The 14653-nt window shown below is 47.1% G+C and overlaps 1 protein-coding gene across 2 annotated transcripts in view; it reads right to left on the bottom strand.

Annotated features, from left to right (window-relative positions):
* Positions 1–4271: 4271 nt before the first annotated feature.
* Positions 4272–14653, bottom strand: part of Mecp2 (methyl-CpG binding protein 2) — a 58817-nt gene continuing 48435 nt past the window's right edge. The window contains exons 1-3 of one of the 2 annotated variants that reach the window (XM_071606606.1): positions 6625–6650; positions 5437–5491; positions 4272–5327 (exon numbers count right to left, since the gene is read on the bottom strand). In XM_071606606.1, the coding sequence (XP_071462707.1) occupies positions 4405–5199 (795 nt within the window). In that variant the 5' untranslated portion in view covers positions 5200–5327; positions 5437–5491; positions 6625–6650 and the 3' untranslated portion in view covers positions 4272–4404. Of the gene's footprint in view, positions 5492–6624; positions 6976–14653 lie in introns of those variants that run through there. The other variant, XM_071606605.1, reaches the window with a different exon arrangement.

A 14653-nucleotide genomic window follows, 5' to 3' on the forward strand; every position in this document is an offset into this window, starting at 1 on the left:
GTGGAGCTGGTTCACTGATGCAGAGAGCAGGGATGAAGAGTGGGAAGAGGATGTGGAGGGAGCAGAGGGTTTGGCCCAGGCATGGGGCACTACTGCATTTGCCCCTGCCCCACTCCTGTGGCAGGTTTCTCAGGTCCCCTTCGGCAGCAACTTGGGGCTTTGCTATGCCATTGTCCACAAGGGGCTCTAGAAACTGCATACTTCCCGAAGTCTAGGCCATTGGTCCTAGAGTTTGCAGGTATGAACCTGAATCTGGAGACAATAATGGGCAAGGACACGGGCTATGAACTGATGCGCAAAGGTCTTCTCAAAGAACTGGCACCAGTGATCTCCCCACCGTCGTCAGCCCAGACCCTGGCTGGCATGCTCTGTGAAAGGGGCTGTGGCTGGATGGGCACACAGGGCTCTGGCTGCTAGGCTCCACTTGTGCTAAACGAAATCTGATTGGTCCCACCTGGTGGATTCAGTACATACCCTTTTGCTCTCTCCTGGGCTTGAACCACTTATCAGAGATCCTGTTGGCTAAGGAAACTCCTTTCCCCACCTAACTTGGCAGTTTGTTTCTGGTTATTACTGTCCTTCATGATCACTGTCACAGCAGTAACATGCTCCGCAGAGAAGCAGGTGACATCTTAGGGCTGCTCTGGTTCCCATTTCCAATGTGTGTGGTTGCTAGTCTGGTATGATGCTACTGATGAATATACTGTTCTCTGCACCCACACTAGGGTGGCAGCTTTCACCATCCGGTGAGCTGAGAAGCTGGGGCTCTTGGCTAGTCTGGCATTGATAGAATGGGGGATGTGGTTTTTCTAGATGTCCCTTCTGCCTTTTGATATGGGCATGCAGTGCCAGCAGAAGGGAGCTGTACTACAGCCTGGCTGTGCTGAGCATCCTCAGCTCACTGCACTGTCAAGGCCAGCAATTCCACTGGTTACGATAGACCCACCAATGGGTAGGGCAGGGCCAGGCTGGGTATACCTGCGAGAAGCTGAAGGATATACAGCATTCTGTCAGGAGAGGAGGTAGTAACTAACAACTAGGACAGGGTAGGGGAGACTGTGGATGTGACCTTAGTGACTTAGCCCAATGGTATCTGAAAGCTGTCGGTCAATTCCTATATTCACATATTCACTGAAAGATGCCCCCCCAATCTTCATAGTGTTCAAGTACAGACAAAATTGAGGTCACACCCCAAAACTGGGCCGGACACAGCTGGTGAGAATCCCATGGCTTAAGGCTTTCCCTCCAACCTCCTACAACTTGACCCCCAAGGCAGGGGTGGCCTGGGAGCTGCAGGGCCCATGCCTGCCAGGGTGATAAACTGCCAAAGCTGCCTATTTAGACGCAACTGACTCATGATGCCCTTATTTGGGGAACAAGGAATGGGGAAAAAAGGGAGAAATGGATTAAACCCTAAGGAGCTGCAGACACCACCTGCAGTTTGGGAACCAACTCTAAGGGAAATCATCTGGGGAGTGAGGAAACTGCAGGTGGGGCCCAACTGAAAGAAAACAACACTTGAAATGCTGTGTTCCCAACCATGAATGCCCAATCAACCCAGGTGACGGGGGCCTGGTGGCCCCTACACTCCTCTTCCCAAGACCAGGTGGCACCCAGCCCAGGAGCCACATTTAGCTGGACTAAGTATAATGTGCAAAAACCACAACATTCTTCTTGGTGACAACCTGGCTGGGTGTCGTGCTTGTGTGGATAGGTAGGTGTCCTTTGGGGGTGCGAGGAGTGCGAGGCCACTGCAGGGTCAGGGGCCTTTTGTCCTTGGAGGAAGAGGAGTTCCAAAGTACTCGTCCCCTCCTCTGACCCCCCTTCCCTTCCTGGGGAGGAGTCAGAAGTGAGGCTGGGAGGATCAACAGCAGAGCGGGCAGAAGGGATTGGATCGGCTGATGGGAGTCTGGTTGCAGGACTTTTACAGCATAAGGAAATGGATACAAATATGCTAGAAAGTCCAACTATGACTCTACAAACAGAACGGGGCAAATTCCCTCGCTTCTAACCATTCCAGAAGAGACAAACACGGTTTTATCTTAAACTATTGATAGGAACTGTCAACTATGGTTCCTGATCACTAAAGACTGGCAAGGAAGTGCTAGACAGTTTCTATGATGTTTCACTCCTTCATAATTACACCGTATTAAGAAAGAAGCCAGGGGACAATAACTGAAATACACAAGACAACACGCACTTGACAGTTCATGGCAGCAGCTCACATGGGACGTGCCTGTGGGTGTTTCTGGAAGCATAAGACTGCTGTCTCATTTGCTACTTTGATAAAGTACTTCTCAGTTGGACAGATTTAGATATAAGAGACATCTCTGTAAACACAGAAAAGGATATACCAATATGATGAAGATATGCAGCTAGATAAGGACTTCCTGAACAGAGGTGAAAACTTTGGGATCCCGAATGAAGAGTGATCAATTAAAAACCCACAGCAAGCCCAAGCTTCTAAACCCCAACACCACACTCACAGACCAGAGATTGAAATGTGTGGTATGTCGGCCCCACCCAGTCTCTAGCAAGCAAAAGTCAAACAGTTCCACTGGAGGAGGACTGGGTAGGGAAAGGGAGGGCAGAGGAGGGACTGGGGACTTAGGTGCGGGTGCCAGCTCAGGTCTTGGGAGGATTTGCACTTGTCCTGCCATCTGCCCTGCCACACTCTGCTAGACATCAGACTTCTGAGGGGGGCCGAGGGCGATGGGCATGGAGCCCCTGCTGGGCCACTCAATGACTGGCAGGCCACAGGGGACCTCTGTGCCTTCCTCAGATACCACATGTGGCCTAGCTTCTCTGGCCCACTTCTTTAAAGCAGAAGGGTGAAAAGGCATGTTGTTTAGGGTCTGAAGTCTTTTGCCTTTTTTCTTTTTTTTTTTTACCAGGGAAGAGGGCCTACCTAGGAGAGCAAAAACTCACTGCTCTTCACAGATGCCAGGGCAGATTCAGCAGAGCCCAGGACTTCCTCAGGGATCAGTAATGATGGGGCTGGTGCTGGTAACAGGGAGGCAAAGGGGAAGGAGAGTTCTAGGGGGTGGAGCCAACTGTGTCAGCTCAGTGTATGGTTGGGCATTGCAGCTGCCTGGAACAGAGGGGATGAACTGGGAGGTAGGAGGAAGGGGAAGAAATGAAAGGATGAAATGAAAGGCAGGCAGAAATGGAAGGACAGAAGAGAAACCAATCAGGAAGTCCTTATAAAATTGCAGCAAACACTTAGAGTTTCGGAGCTTCGTGGGAACCCTATGTGCTGAGACCACTTTAAAACAAGCGCAGGTATATACAGATCCAGGTAGTTCTGAACACCATCATGTCTGGTGGCTTGAGGGACAAAGTGTCACCAATTCAAGCCAGCTTGCTCTCAGAGCATCTGTTTGTTTTGAAGTGGGAACATGAAGACTCAATAGTGCAAATAATCTAAACTGTCCCTAAAGGAGAACTGGAAAGTAATTGGAAGAACATTTTCCCTCTCTTCCCTCCTTGCCCTTTGTCCCATCAATAAGTCCTTAACTACCAGTCACAGACTGCTCTGAGCGACTAGGAATCTCTCTTGCCCTGCTGCACTAGGCCTGGCCTGATCCTGGGCCAGCCTGCCTGTGCCTCCTCCTGCTGCTTCCATAGCTTCTCTCTCTTTAGCGCCACCCACTGGATGAAGTGCCTCAAGAATGGTTGATGCCACCTCACCCTGGGCCACCCTCTCCTGTGGCTCAGGCCAGTCTACACTCAGCAGTTCAGGACTCCCTCTTAGCCATGCCAGAGTTGGAGCAGACCAGGTGCCACCTTCCTGTCCTGTGAAATGTCATCAGTTTTGGATTGGGGCTGACATGGGGCTAGACTTGTGCCACCACGGGTGGGATCACATGGGCCATAGCCACTGGCCATCTCCGTTGTCTTCTCTAAAGAATCCAACGGTCTCTCCTGCCTCATACCTCATTGTCCCACCATGGTTGGGAGTGGGAGAGGTGAGGGAGACAGAGTAGCTGTGGGTGGGGGTACCAATGGCACCAAAAACTGGAGTGTCCTCTCGACTGTTCTCTGTCCTTAATGACCACATGAGGAAAAGATTTGGGTGGGAGGGGAGGTGCCTGGTCAACAGCTTGTCTGGTCAGTAGTATCTGCAGCAAGCCTTGTTGAAGGAGCCTAGTTTAGAAAAGTGCAAAGCTACTTCTGGCCCTGGTTAGGTCTTCAACCTGACTGTGCTTGTCGGTAAGAAAAACATTCCCAATGCTCCAACTACTCCCACCCTGAAGCCACGAAACTCTAAGTTTACTGAAAGAAAAAAAAATATTTTTTATTTCAGTTAATCGGGAAGCTTTGTCAGAGCCCTACCCATAAGGAGAAGAGACAACAGCTGCCTTTATTCTTGTTGGTTTGCTTTGCAATCCGCTCTGTGTAAAGTCAGCTAACTCTCTCGGTCACGGGCGTCCGGCTGTCCACAGGCTCCTCTCTGTTTGGCCTTGGCATGGAGGATGAAACAATGTCTTTGCGCTCTCCCTCCCCTCGGTGTTTGTACTTTTCTGCGGCTGTGGCGGCAGTAGCGACGGCGGGCTGAGTCTTAGCTGGCTCCTTGGGACAGCCGTCACTCTCCAGCGAGCCTCCTCGGGGCATCTTCTCCTCTTTGCAGACACTGCTGCTCAAGTCCTGGGGCTCAGGGGGGCTGGTGGGGTCCTCGGAGCTCTCAGGCTCTGGTGGGGGCGGGGGCGGGGGCGGGAGCAGCGGCACAGGGGCCTTTGGGGACTCTGAGTGGTGGTGGTGATGGTGGTGCTCCTTCTTGGGAGGTGAAGAGGCGCTGCTGCTGCTGCGCCCCTTGGGGCTGCTCTCCTTGCTTTTCCGCCCGGGGCTCTTGCAGGTCTTCAGTCCCTTCCCACTCTTCTCACCGAGGGTGGACACCAACAGGGGCTTCACTACTTCCTTGACCTCAATGCTGACTGTCTCACGGGTCTTGCGCTTCTTGATGGGGAGCACGGTCTCCTGCACGGACCGGATGGAAGACTCCTTCACGGCTTTTTTCTTGGCCTCAGCAGCAGCAGCTGCCACCACACTCCCTGGCTTTCTGCCCCGTTTCTTGGGAATAGCCTGGGGATCGACCTCAGCTTTTCGCTTCCTGCCAGGGCGTTTGATCACCATGACCTGGGCAGATGTGGTGGCCCCACCCCCCTCGGCCTTGCCCCCAGGTGATGCTTGAAAAGGCATCTTGACCAGGAGCTTCCCAGGACTTTTCTCCAGGACCCTTTTCACCTGAACACCTTCGGATGCTGCTGCCTTGGGTCTCGTGGTGCCGCTCCCTTTGGGGCGTCCCCGACCTCTGCCAGTTCCTGGAGCTTTGGGAGATTTGGGCTTCTTAGGTGGTTTCTGCTCTCGCCGGGAGGGGCTCCCTCTCCCAGTTACCGTGAAGTCAAAATCATTAGGGTCCAGGGAGGTGTCGCCTACCTTTTCGAAGTATGCAATCAACTCCACTTTAGAGCGAAAGGCTTTTCCTTGGGGACTGTGGGACAAATGAAGAGACACAAAGAAAAATCAGAAGCTTTCCATAGCAATATCAGAGATGAGGCAGAGCAGATGGTGCTGGTGAGCTCTCTGATAGATGTTATACTCGATCAAGAGTCACACTGAAAAAAAGTCAGGATGAGCTAAAGGGGCACAACCAGGTCAGATGTATGGGCAGGAATCAGGTCACCAGGGGGTGAGCACCTGTATGGCCTGCTCTGGTGCCATAACAACTCAGTGCTGGCTGCTCACCAGATGTTGGCTGGAAGCCCTGATGGGGAGCACGGTCTCCTGCATGGACCAGATGGAAGACTCCTTCACGGCTATAACTATAACCCAGGTGGACCTGACTATAACCCAGGCCACTCCTCTGACCTTCTGAACAATCCAGCAACCAAAGGGGTCAGGTTTAGAAAAGTGGGGGCCATCAGGCTGGGGCTCATTCTGCTGGTTGTTGCCCAGGCCTGATCCACCATCAGAACATTCCTATGTCTGAACTTGGGCATGGTGCTCGGTTGCTCTGGAAATCTCAGTTGCAAAGGATGCTTTGCTCATCCTTCTTAGAATTGTGGAATTAAATGAGACTGTTCACAATCATACTTTGAAAACTGCTAGCCTTTCTGGGATCATTTAAGGTACAGAACTGGGATGTACTAAGAAGTACATCTGCTCCTCTAAACCTTTGACCCTGGAAGTTAACTCTGCTTCAACCAAGAACACCCAGCTGTCACTCTAATGCTAGACAAATGCAAAAGAGACAGCTGGAAATGCACATAGAGCCTGTCTGCCTCTTTTCCCAGAAGCCCTTTTAGCACACCTTACCCAATACTGATTTGCAGAGGAAAATAAAATCAGACTAGATACTTCTGCTATTTCATCTCCAGACAAGGACTTGAGGTATGGCAAGGGTAAAATGGGCCTGCTACCCCTAGCACTTCCAGGCAGGATAGAGACCTCTGTACAAAGTCATTTTTAAGCATACCTGGTCCTTTTGTTCATTATTTTTTCGCCCCCCAGGTGGGGTTATCCACACACATTTTTCTGATCAATGAGCAGCAAAGAGCTATAATTCCAATGGATCCCTGTCCCTGACCTCCCCACCCTGGAGAAACAAGACCAGCTCTTACTTACTTGATCAAATAGACATCATACTTCCCAGCGGAGCGGCCAGACTTCCTTTGTTTAAGCTTTCGTGTCCAACCTTCAGGCAGGGTGGGGTCATCATACATGGGTCCCCGGTCACGAATGATGGAGCGGCGCTGTTTGGGGGAAGCAGAAGCTTCTGGCACAGCTGGGGCAGAGCCCGATCCTTCTGATGTCTCTGCTTTGCCTGCCTCTGCTGGCTCGGCAGAATGGTGGGCTGATGGCTGCAGAGGCTCATGTTTGCCTTCTTTGTCTTCTTTCTTATCTTTCTTCACCTTTTTAAACTTCAAGGGTTTGTCCTTGAGGCCCTGGAGATCCTGGTCTTCTGACTTTTCTTCCCTGAAGTGTTAAACAAGTATGTAAGTATCACAGAGAACACAGTGGTCTGCAGAAAAGCAAGCAAGGGCAAATTTGGAGCACATGTGAGGCTACTGCATACCCAGATCCTGGTGACTTCCCCAGTGTATTCCTGGGCTAGCCTGGGGCCCAATGCAGGGACTCTGGGCTGCTAGTGGTGTTGACCAAGTGCATTTGACCCATAATGTGGCCACCCCAAGTCCCAGTCAGAGCATCTCAAGGGAGTGAGCAACCTTTCTTTCTTTCTTTTGAGTACAAGCACTTGGAGCTTCTTAGCAAATCACTTTGGCAGAGGCCAATTTATGAGTCATACCTGAGGGCTCCTGGGCTTGCCGACTGATAAGAGGCCCTCCACTGGAAAGGAGTTGCTCACCCCAATGGGGGTGGGAGTTTCCTCCAGGAAGGCCCAGGTTTGGGTGAGTTTTTGGTTTTCTCAAGTGTGTTAACACACCTATCAAATCTGTGCTCAATAAAAATCAGCGTGTGAGGCACAATACAACTTGATGATAGGAACATGGCCTAGCACAACCCCCAGGGAGATGGTATACAGCAGTGTCATGAAAACACCTTATACAAGGTTTATAGCCAGCCAACCTGTGTTCAAATTCTGGCTTTGCCACTTTCCAAACACAGAACCAGGCAAGTGACTTCAGTATTTCTTGCCCTAATTTCCTCATCTCAATAATGAGGCCTCCTTACTGTGACTATCATAGAATAAAATTCCTGAAGGTACTATATAAATGCCAGCTATTGCCAACTGCTGCTCAGGGTTCTGGTGTGAGAAGAGATTCTAGGTCATTTTTTTTTGTGTGTGTATATGTGTGTGTGTGTGTGTTCCTCGGGATTGAACCAACGCCTTGTGCACCCAAGGCAAGCACTCTACCAACTGAGCTATATTTCCAGCCCTCACATAGGCCTTTATTGCAAGACACTCCCTTATAAGGAATGGCCTTGGTCCCAGCAGATGTGGAGGGAAAAGGACAAAGGTTTAGTTTCAGTGTGTCCCCTTCCTGTTGGCACAGATGAGCACCCAAAAGCACTCTCCCCATTCCTCAGCAGGATGCCTGCCCATTATTTTATGAGGACAGAAGCAGCTCCCTACCTACACTTCAGTTCAGCCTGGTAGGGTCCCTTCCTCATGTATTTTAGGGATCAGTTTGGCTGTAATGCTCTAGTGACCATCTGAGGGAAACAAGAGACTCCAGGACTTCAGAACCTGGCAATGCTGTGGCCTGTACCTCTGAGCTGCAGGCCAGGTCAAGGGAAGCTTATAAAGAAACAGCAGCTACCCCCCAGTTCCTTGGTTAGCAGTTTATTCTGGAAAAGAACATGACCATTCCTCTGTGTTCTCAGCTCTAGAGTTCCCTGTCCTACTTGGTTCATGTTAGTGCTGGTCACCGCCACATGACTGGTGTACCCCAAGCAACTTCCGCTCTTGCCCTCATTGTGGAAACTGCAATAAAGGCACTGTGGTGTGCACCAACATGCACCATCAGGAAACTGGATCTCAAACAATGTGGTAAGTCACTAAAGGCTGGTTAGTTAGCTCTAGGACTCAGAAGCTACATGGACAAAACTTTCCAGAATGATCAGGTCAGGTGTGGGGAGGCAGCAGTGGCTCCCACTGAGTGACAAGATCCTAGTGAGGGAGCACCCCAGCTCCACTGTGGCTTATTCCTGAGTTTATGCTTATCCTGAATCTTCCTGTAGCAGTTTAGGGTCCATAGTGGGGCTGCTAGTTTCACCTAGAGCCATGCCACATATAGATGCATCTAACAGCCCATGTGGGGGGCCTTTTCTCACTGAAACGTATGTGTCCCTAATGTGTTTCAGCACAGGTCTCACTTTTTAAAAAAAGTTTTTAGTTGTAGATGGACACAATACCTTTATTTTATTTAGTTTTATGTGGTGCTGAGGATTAAACCCATTGCCTCATAAGTGCAAGGCAAGTACTCTGCCACCAAGCCACAATCCCAGCCCTCACTTTAAAAAAATTTGTTTTTAGTTGTAGATGAACACAATACATTTATTTATTTTATGTGGTGCAGGGGATGGGGATCAGAACCCAGTGCCTTATGCATGCCAGGCAAATGCTCTACCACCGAGCCACAACCCTGCCCCCCCTCATTTTTCATTTCTGTCACTCTTAGGGTTCTCAATGGGAAATGAGAAAAAGCCCTGGGAATGTAGGTGTGGCCTGTGGCTTGATTATTCAGCCATTGGGGCTGGACCACTAGGCAGCAACTCTCCATGGAGAGGAGAGAAGGGGAGCTCACTAACAGAGCAGGCAAGAGAAAGGCCAAGGCAGCAGACAGGCATTCTACATAAATCCCCAGGGTCCTGCCTAATGCCAGGGCTGCTCCCTGGAAACTACACAGTGCTGGAGTCTGAGAAAAACAGTGGACTAATGAGAAATGTTGGCTTCTTCAGAAATCTCATTTGTATTCTCAAATATCTTAACTACCACAAGGTCAAGTACCAACTATATGACCAAAGAAATGCCTTCCAGAAATCTTCTGAGAAGAAAAGCATGATGATATTCACTACAGCATTATTTTGACTAGCCAAACACTGTAGACCCTTCAGATCCCTGTCATCAGGGGCCTGGTGAATAAACTATGGTACAGCCACATGCTGGACTTTGGAGCTTCATAAGGATGACCTGCTGCAAAGTGAGTTCCAGGATCCATTGTTAAGTGAAAAAGTAAAATGCAGAAGCGTTTATCAAACTACCTGTGGTGCAGGAAAGAGAAACTGAGGAAGGACAGAAGCCATTAGTTGGCCTGGAGGTAGCAGGAACAAGGTGAGAAAGCTTTAGTAGTGCCCTGGGTGGAGCTCAGGGTGGAGTAAATGGACGATATAGTACCAGCCTGAGGGTAGAGAGAGAGTCACTGGTGGACTAATGTGGGGCAGGGGTGAATTAAGGACAAAAGTGTGGGGGGACAGTGTGCCACTGATTGAGAAGGGAAAGGTCGATGAGGAGAGGACCTCAAAGGCTTTTTAGCTACAACATATAAAAGGGGAAAGATGTGCTTGGACTTTGACTTGGGCCTAAGTCAACTTTCTTTTTTTTTTAGGTTCTAGTATAAATTATAGTAAAAACATAATATAAAAAGTTTTCCTTGGGCTGAGGTTGTGGCTCAGAGGTAGAGCACTCACCTAGTATGCGTGAAGCACTGGGTTCGATACTCAGCATCACATAAAAATAAAACAGAGATATTGTGTCCACCTATAACTAAAAAAATAAATATTAAAACATTTTTTTCCTCTTTTTATACTAGGGATGGGGCCCAGGGGTGCTTAACCACCGAGCCACATCCCAAGCCCATTTTTGATACTGAAACAAGGTCTCACTAAGTTGCTTAGGGCTCAAGTTGCTGAGGCTGGTTTTGAACTTGCAACCCTCCTGCCTCAGTCTTCCAAGCTGCTAGGATTACAGGTGTGTGCCACTGTGCCCAGATTTTTTGATTCAGCTGATCTGGCTAGCTAGGCAAGTGTTCTCTTTCTCTCTTACTGCTCCATGTGCATCACTGCTGAAGCTATGTGCTCAGTTGAGGAGGACAACCACCCCAGATAGAGGAGGACTGTTCTTTAGTCAAGGGTATATAAGTAGCTGCATTCCCATGCTAGAATCTCTAAACAACTCGTTTTTTTAATCCTTTCTAAGTGTCCAATAAGTGAACTTTTAATATTACTGAAGATGGGGAATAAAGGGCCTCTAATTCTAGTATTCTAGTTCTGCAGGTGAAATTATTTGAAGTAAATAATAACCACTGATGATTTTCCATTTTGTGAACTGAAAGGCACAGGTGTTTGTTATTGTATTTTCTCACTGTTAATTCATATTTAAAAAGAAATAACAAAATCCCACAAAGAAACCTGGATTCTGTTTGGCATAGAATAGAGTTAAAATTCATATAAAATAGGCTCTCCAAATGAGTTTACCCTGGCCCACAGGTCTGCTCAGTCCTAGGGTGAATGGGGCACTTGTACATCCCCATTTCCAGGGTGCTAGGCAGCTTCCCAAGGCTGCTCTCCAGGGGTTTTATGGGGTTTACTAAAATATATTTTTTTGAAGATACCAAACACACGTCTTCACCCTTCCTGTAATCAGACCATAAGTGTACACACAGACACACAATCTTGCAATGAATTATGAAGAGAACTGAGCACCTAGTTTATACATTCATATAGTTGAGAGTTGGATGTATCCTTAGAAAAACTACCTATTCAACACTTGTGTGTTATGAATGAAAAAAAGGAAGTTCAACTACACGAAGAAACGTGTCTGATGTTACTATTGAGTCTACAACCAAGAAAAAATACCTCCTGATGCCTGGCTTTGCTGTAATACACATGTGCACATGTGCTCTTTGATAGCCTTTGTTATTGTGCCTATCCTATCACCATTGTGGTGCCTTTCCCTAGAAGGAAAAGTGACCAATGATGCCTTTCCTGTGTCACCAGAGGCTCTCAGCCTGCTCGTTCCCACATATGTCTCCACTTAGAAATCTTTGTCTTGCAGATTCAGTTAAAAAGCACTTTGGACAGGCCTCCCAGCTTTTGCCTCTCCTCTCCCAATTCTGTAAGCCAGGCTTCCCCATAAACCACATTGTACTTAAAATACACAAGAGTTGGGGCTGGGGATGTGGCTCAAGCGGTAGCGTGCTTGCCTGGCATGTGTGCGGCCCGGGTTCCATCCTCAGCACCACATATAAACAAAGATGTTGTGTCCGCCGAAAAACTAAAAAATAAATATTAAAATTCTCTCTCTCTTTAAAAAAAATACACAAGAGTGTACCAATCCCCCACTTCCTTATTCATGTACAGTGTAGGCACAGGAGCAACACTTGTATCTGCTTTGTGTGTGTGAATGTGTGTGTGTGGTATTGAGAATTGAACCCAGAGGTGCCCTACCACTGAGCTACATCCCCAGCCTTTTTAATTTTTATTTTGATACAGGGTCTTGCTAAGTTGCCCAGGCTGGCCTCCAACTTGTGATCCTTCTGCCTCAGCCTCCTGAGTATCTGGGATTACAGGTATGTGCCCAGTTTACATCTGCATCTTTGGATGGCTGTACTCCTCTCTTCTAGTAAGCGAGGGCTAGCTTAGCAGTAAAATCAGGCTGGCTCTGAACAAGTGAATAAAATTATGAGTTTAGGAACTACCAGTACTCTCTTGGACATCAGCATCACAAGAACAGTGGTATGAAGGATGGTTACACCATGAAGATGGATGAGCTTCCAGCAATGTAGCACACAGTCCTTCTGCTGAAACAACTAAAAATGCTGGACCAAAATATATTAAAAAAAAAAAAACACTAGAGAAGACATAAATGTACCTACACACTAGTAAGTAAGGAATACACAGGGTAAAGAGTTAGGAGACTGAAGCAAAGCAACAAGTGACTGCAACATGTGGCCCTGGACTGGATTTTGGGTTGAAAGATACTAACAAGGGATTAATGGGCTGGGTATGGTGGTATAATCCCAGAGATTTGGGAGGCTGAGGCAGAAGAACTGAAATTCAAGGCCAGCCTGGATAACCTGGTAACACCCTGTCTCAAAATAAAACACACACAAAAAAATAGAGCACTGCTGGGTTTGATCCACTGTGTGTGTGTGTGTGCGCGCGCACACACACACACACACACACAGCATTTATGGGGCATCTGGGGAAACATGAATAAGGTTCTAGTTAGCTCACTGATGGTACAGTAACTGTACTGTCTGCTCTTAGGAAAACCAGGCTTAAGTGTTGAGGAGTGAAGTGCCATGATGACTACAATTAACTCAAATGTATGCAGTGCCAATATGGTAACATGTTTAAAAAGGGGGAAATGACAGCAACGTTTAGAAGCTGTGCTGGTGATGGAACTCAGGGCCTCTTACATGCTAGGCAAGTGCTCTGCCACAGAGCCAAATCTTCAGCCCTAACAGTAATATTCTGAGGCAGTAACAGAGAAGCTTCTTAACAAAGAGAACACTTTCATGTTACACAAAGACATTACAACAAACATTTGGAAACATCAAGTAAGAGTCTTCTTTTAGTGGTGAAAGAATCACGACGTTTTCCACAATGTTATCCGCTATATGGTGAAGCTCTGAGTGGGAATGAAGATGTAGAAACATTTCTCCCATGTTTAAGAAAAAAGTACCACCGAAGAAGGACCTTGCAGCAGCATGAGGAAGCAATTAAGGTGTAGTTATGATGAAAAGGGATGATGAGGGCTGGGGTTGTGGTTCAGCAGTAGAGCGCTCGCTTTGCACGTGAGACCCTGGGTTCGATTCTCAGCACCACATAAAAATAAATAAGTGAACTAAAGGTATTGTGTCCCACTACAACTAAAAAATATTAAAAAAAAGGGATGATGATGATGCTGGGGGTATGTGCTAATGGAGACTGCAGTGTGCATGGTGTACTTGGAACAAGAATTAATGGTTTCATTAGTAAGCTGTGATTACTAAACCACACAGGTTTGAAGTGGTCTACCAAACCACCCCATTTTTTTCTATATGAACTTAAAAAAATTTTTTAGTTGTAGGTGGACACCTTTATTTTATTTATTTATATGTGGTGCTGAAGATTGAACCAATGCCTCACAAGTGCTACGCAAGCACTCTACCACTGAGCTACAACCCCAATCCTCTACATGAATTCATTTTTAAAAGTTTTTGGTAGGGCTGGGGTTGTGGCTCAGTGGTAGAGCACTTGCCTAGTATGTGTGAGATCTTCAGTACCACACAAAATAAAAATAAATACATAAAATAAAGGTCTTGTGTTCATCTACAACTAAAAATATATATAAAAAAAAATTTTTTTTTTGGTACTGGGGATTAAACCCAGGGATGCTCTACTATTGAGCTACATCCCTATCTCTTTTCATTTATTTCTGTTTGTTTGGTAACAGAGTCTCCCTAAGTTGCCCAGCTAGCCTTGAACTTGCAATTCTCCTGCCTTGCCTTCCCAAGTAGCTGGATTATAGGCATGCACCATCGCACTCAGTTGAGAACTTGTATTTTTTTTTGCTGTGTTAATCAATTTATTTTATTTTAGAATTCATATTTTTATTGTATGATTTGTGGAACACAGACTTTTTTCCAGGAATGCATATATCATATTGGAGCAGAAAGGCCTTCACAAATCTTAAATATCTACACAAATCATGAGGTAACACTCCTGTGTGATAAAGCATCATTCACAGATTCTGTTAGTAGAATGCCATCATTAGATCAAATCCTTCATTTGATATAGCAAAGGAAAATTAAGAGTTGCAGGAATCTTGGTTTCAGGCCAAATCACCATATCCTAAGGGTTCTGATGGTGAGAACTGACTGGATTTTTATAAGGAAAATTACTTATAGTAATCATGTATACAAGAGGCCCTATGGGGCTGGGTTTATGGTTCAGCGGTAGAGCGCTCACCTAGCCCATTTAAGGACCTGGGTTTGATCTTCAGCACCACATAAAAATAAACAAAACTATTGTGTCCAGCTAAAAAATAAATATTAAAAAAAAGAGGCCCTGAAGGTAGTCCCAGCAGGCCACCTATGGTGCACTATTTGACACAATACAGGTAACAGGGGCAGGTTCAGCCAGTCAGGCAATTGCAGTTGAGAAAGAACTATTCAATCCCTACAGTTTTCAGGTTAAAAAAAGG

Source organism: Marmota flaviventris, chromosome X, assembly GCF_047511675.1.
Source record: "Marmota flaviventris isolate mMarFla1 chromosome X, mMarFla1.hap1, whole genome shotgun sequence".
NCBI classification, from domain to species: Eukaryota; Metazoa; Chordata; class Mammalia; order Rodentia; family Sciuridae; genus Marmota; species Marmota flaviventris.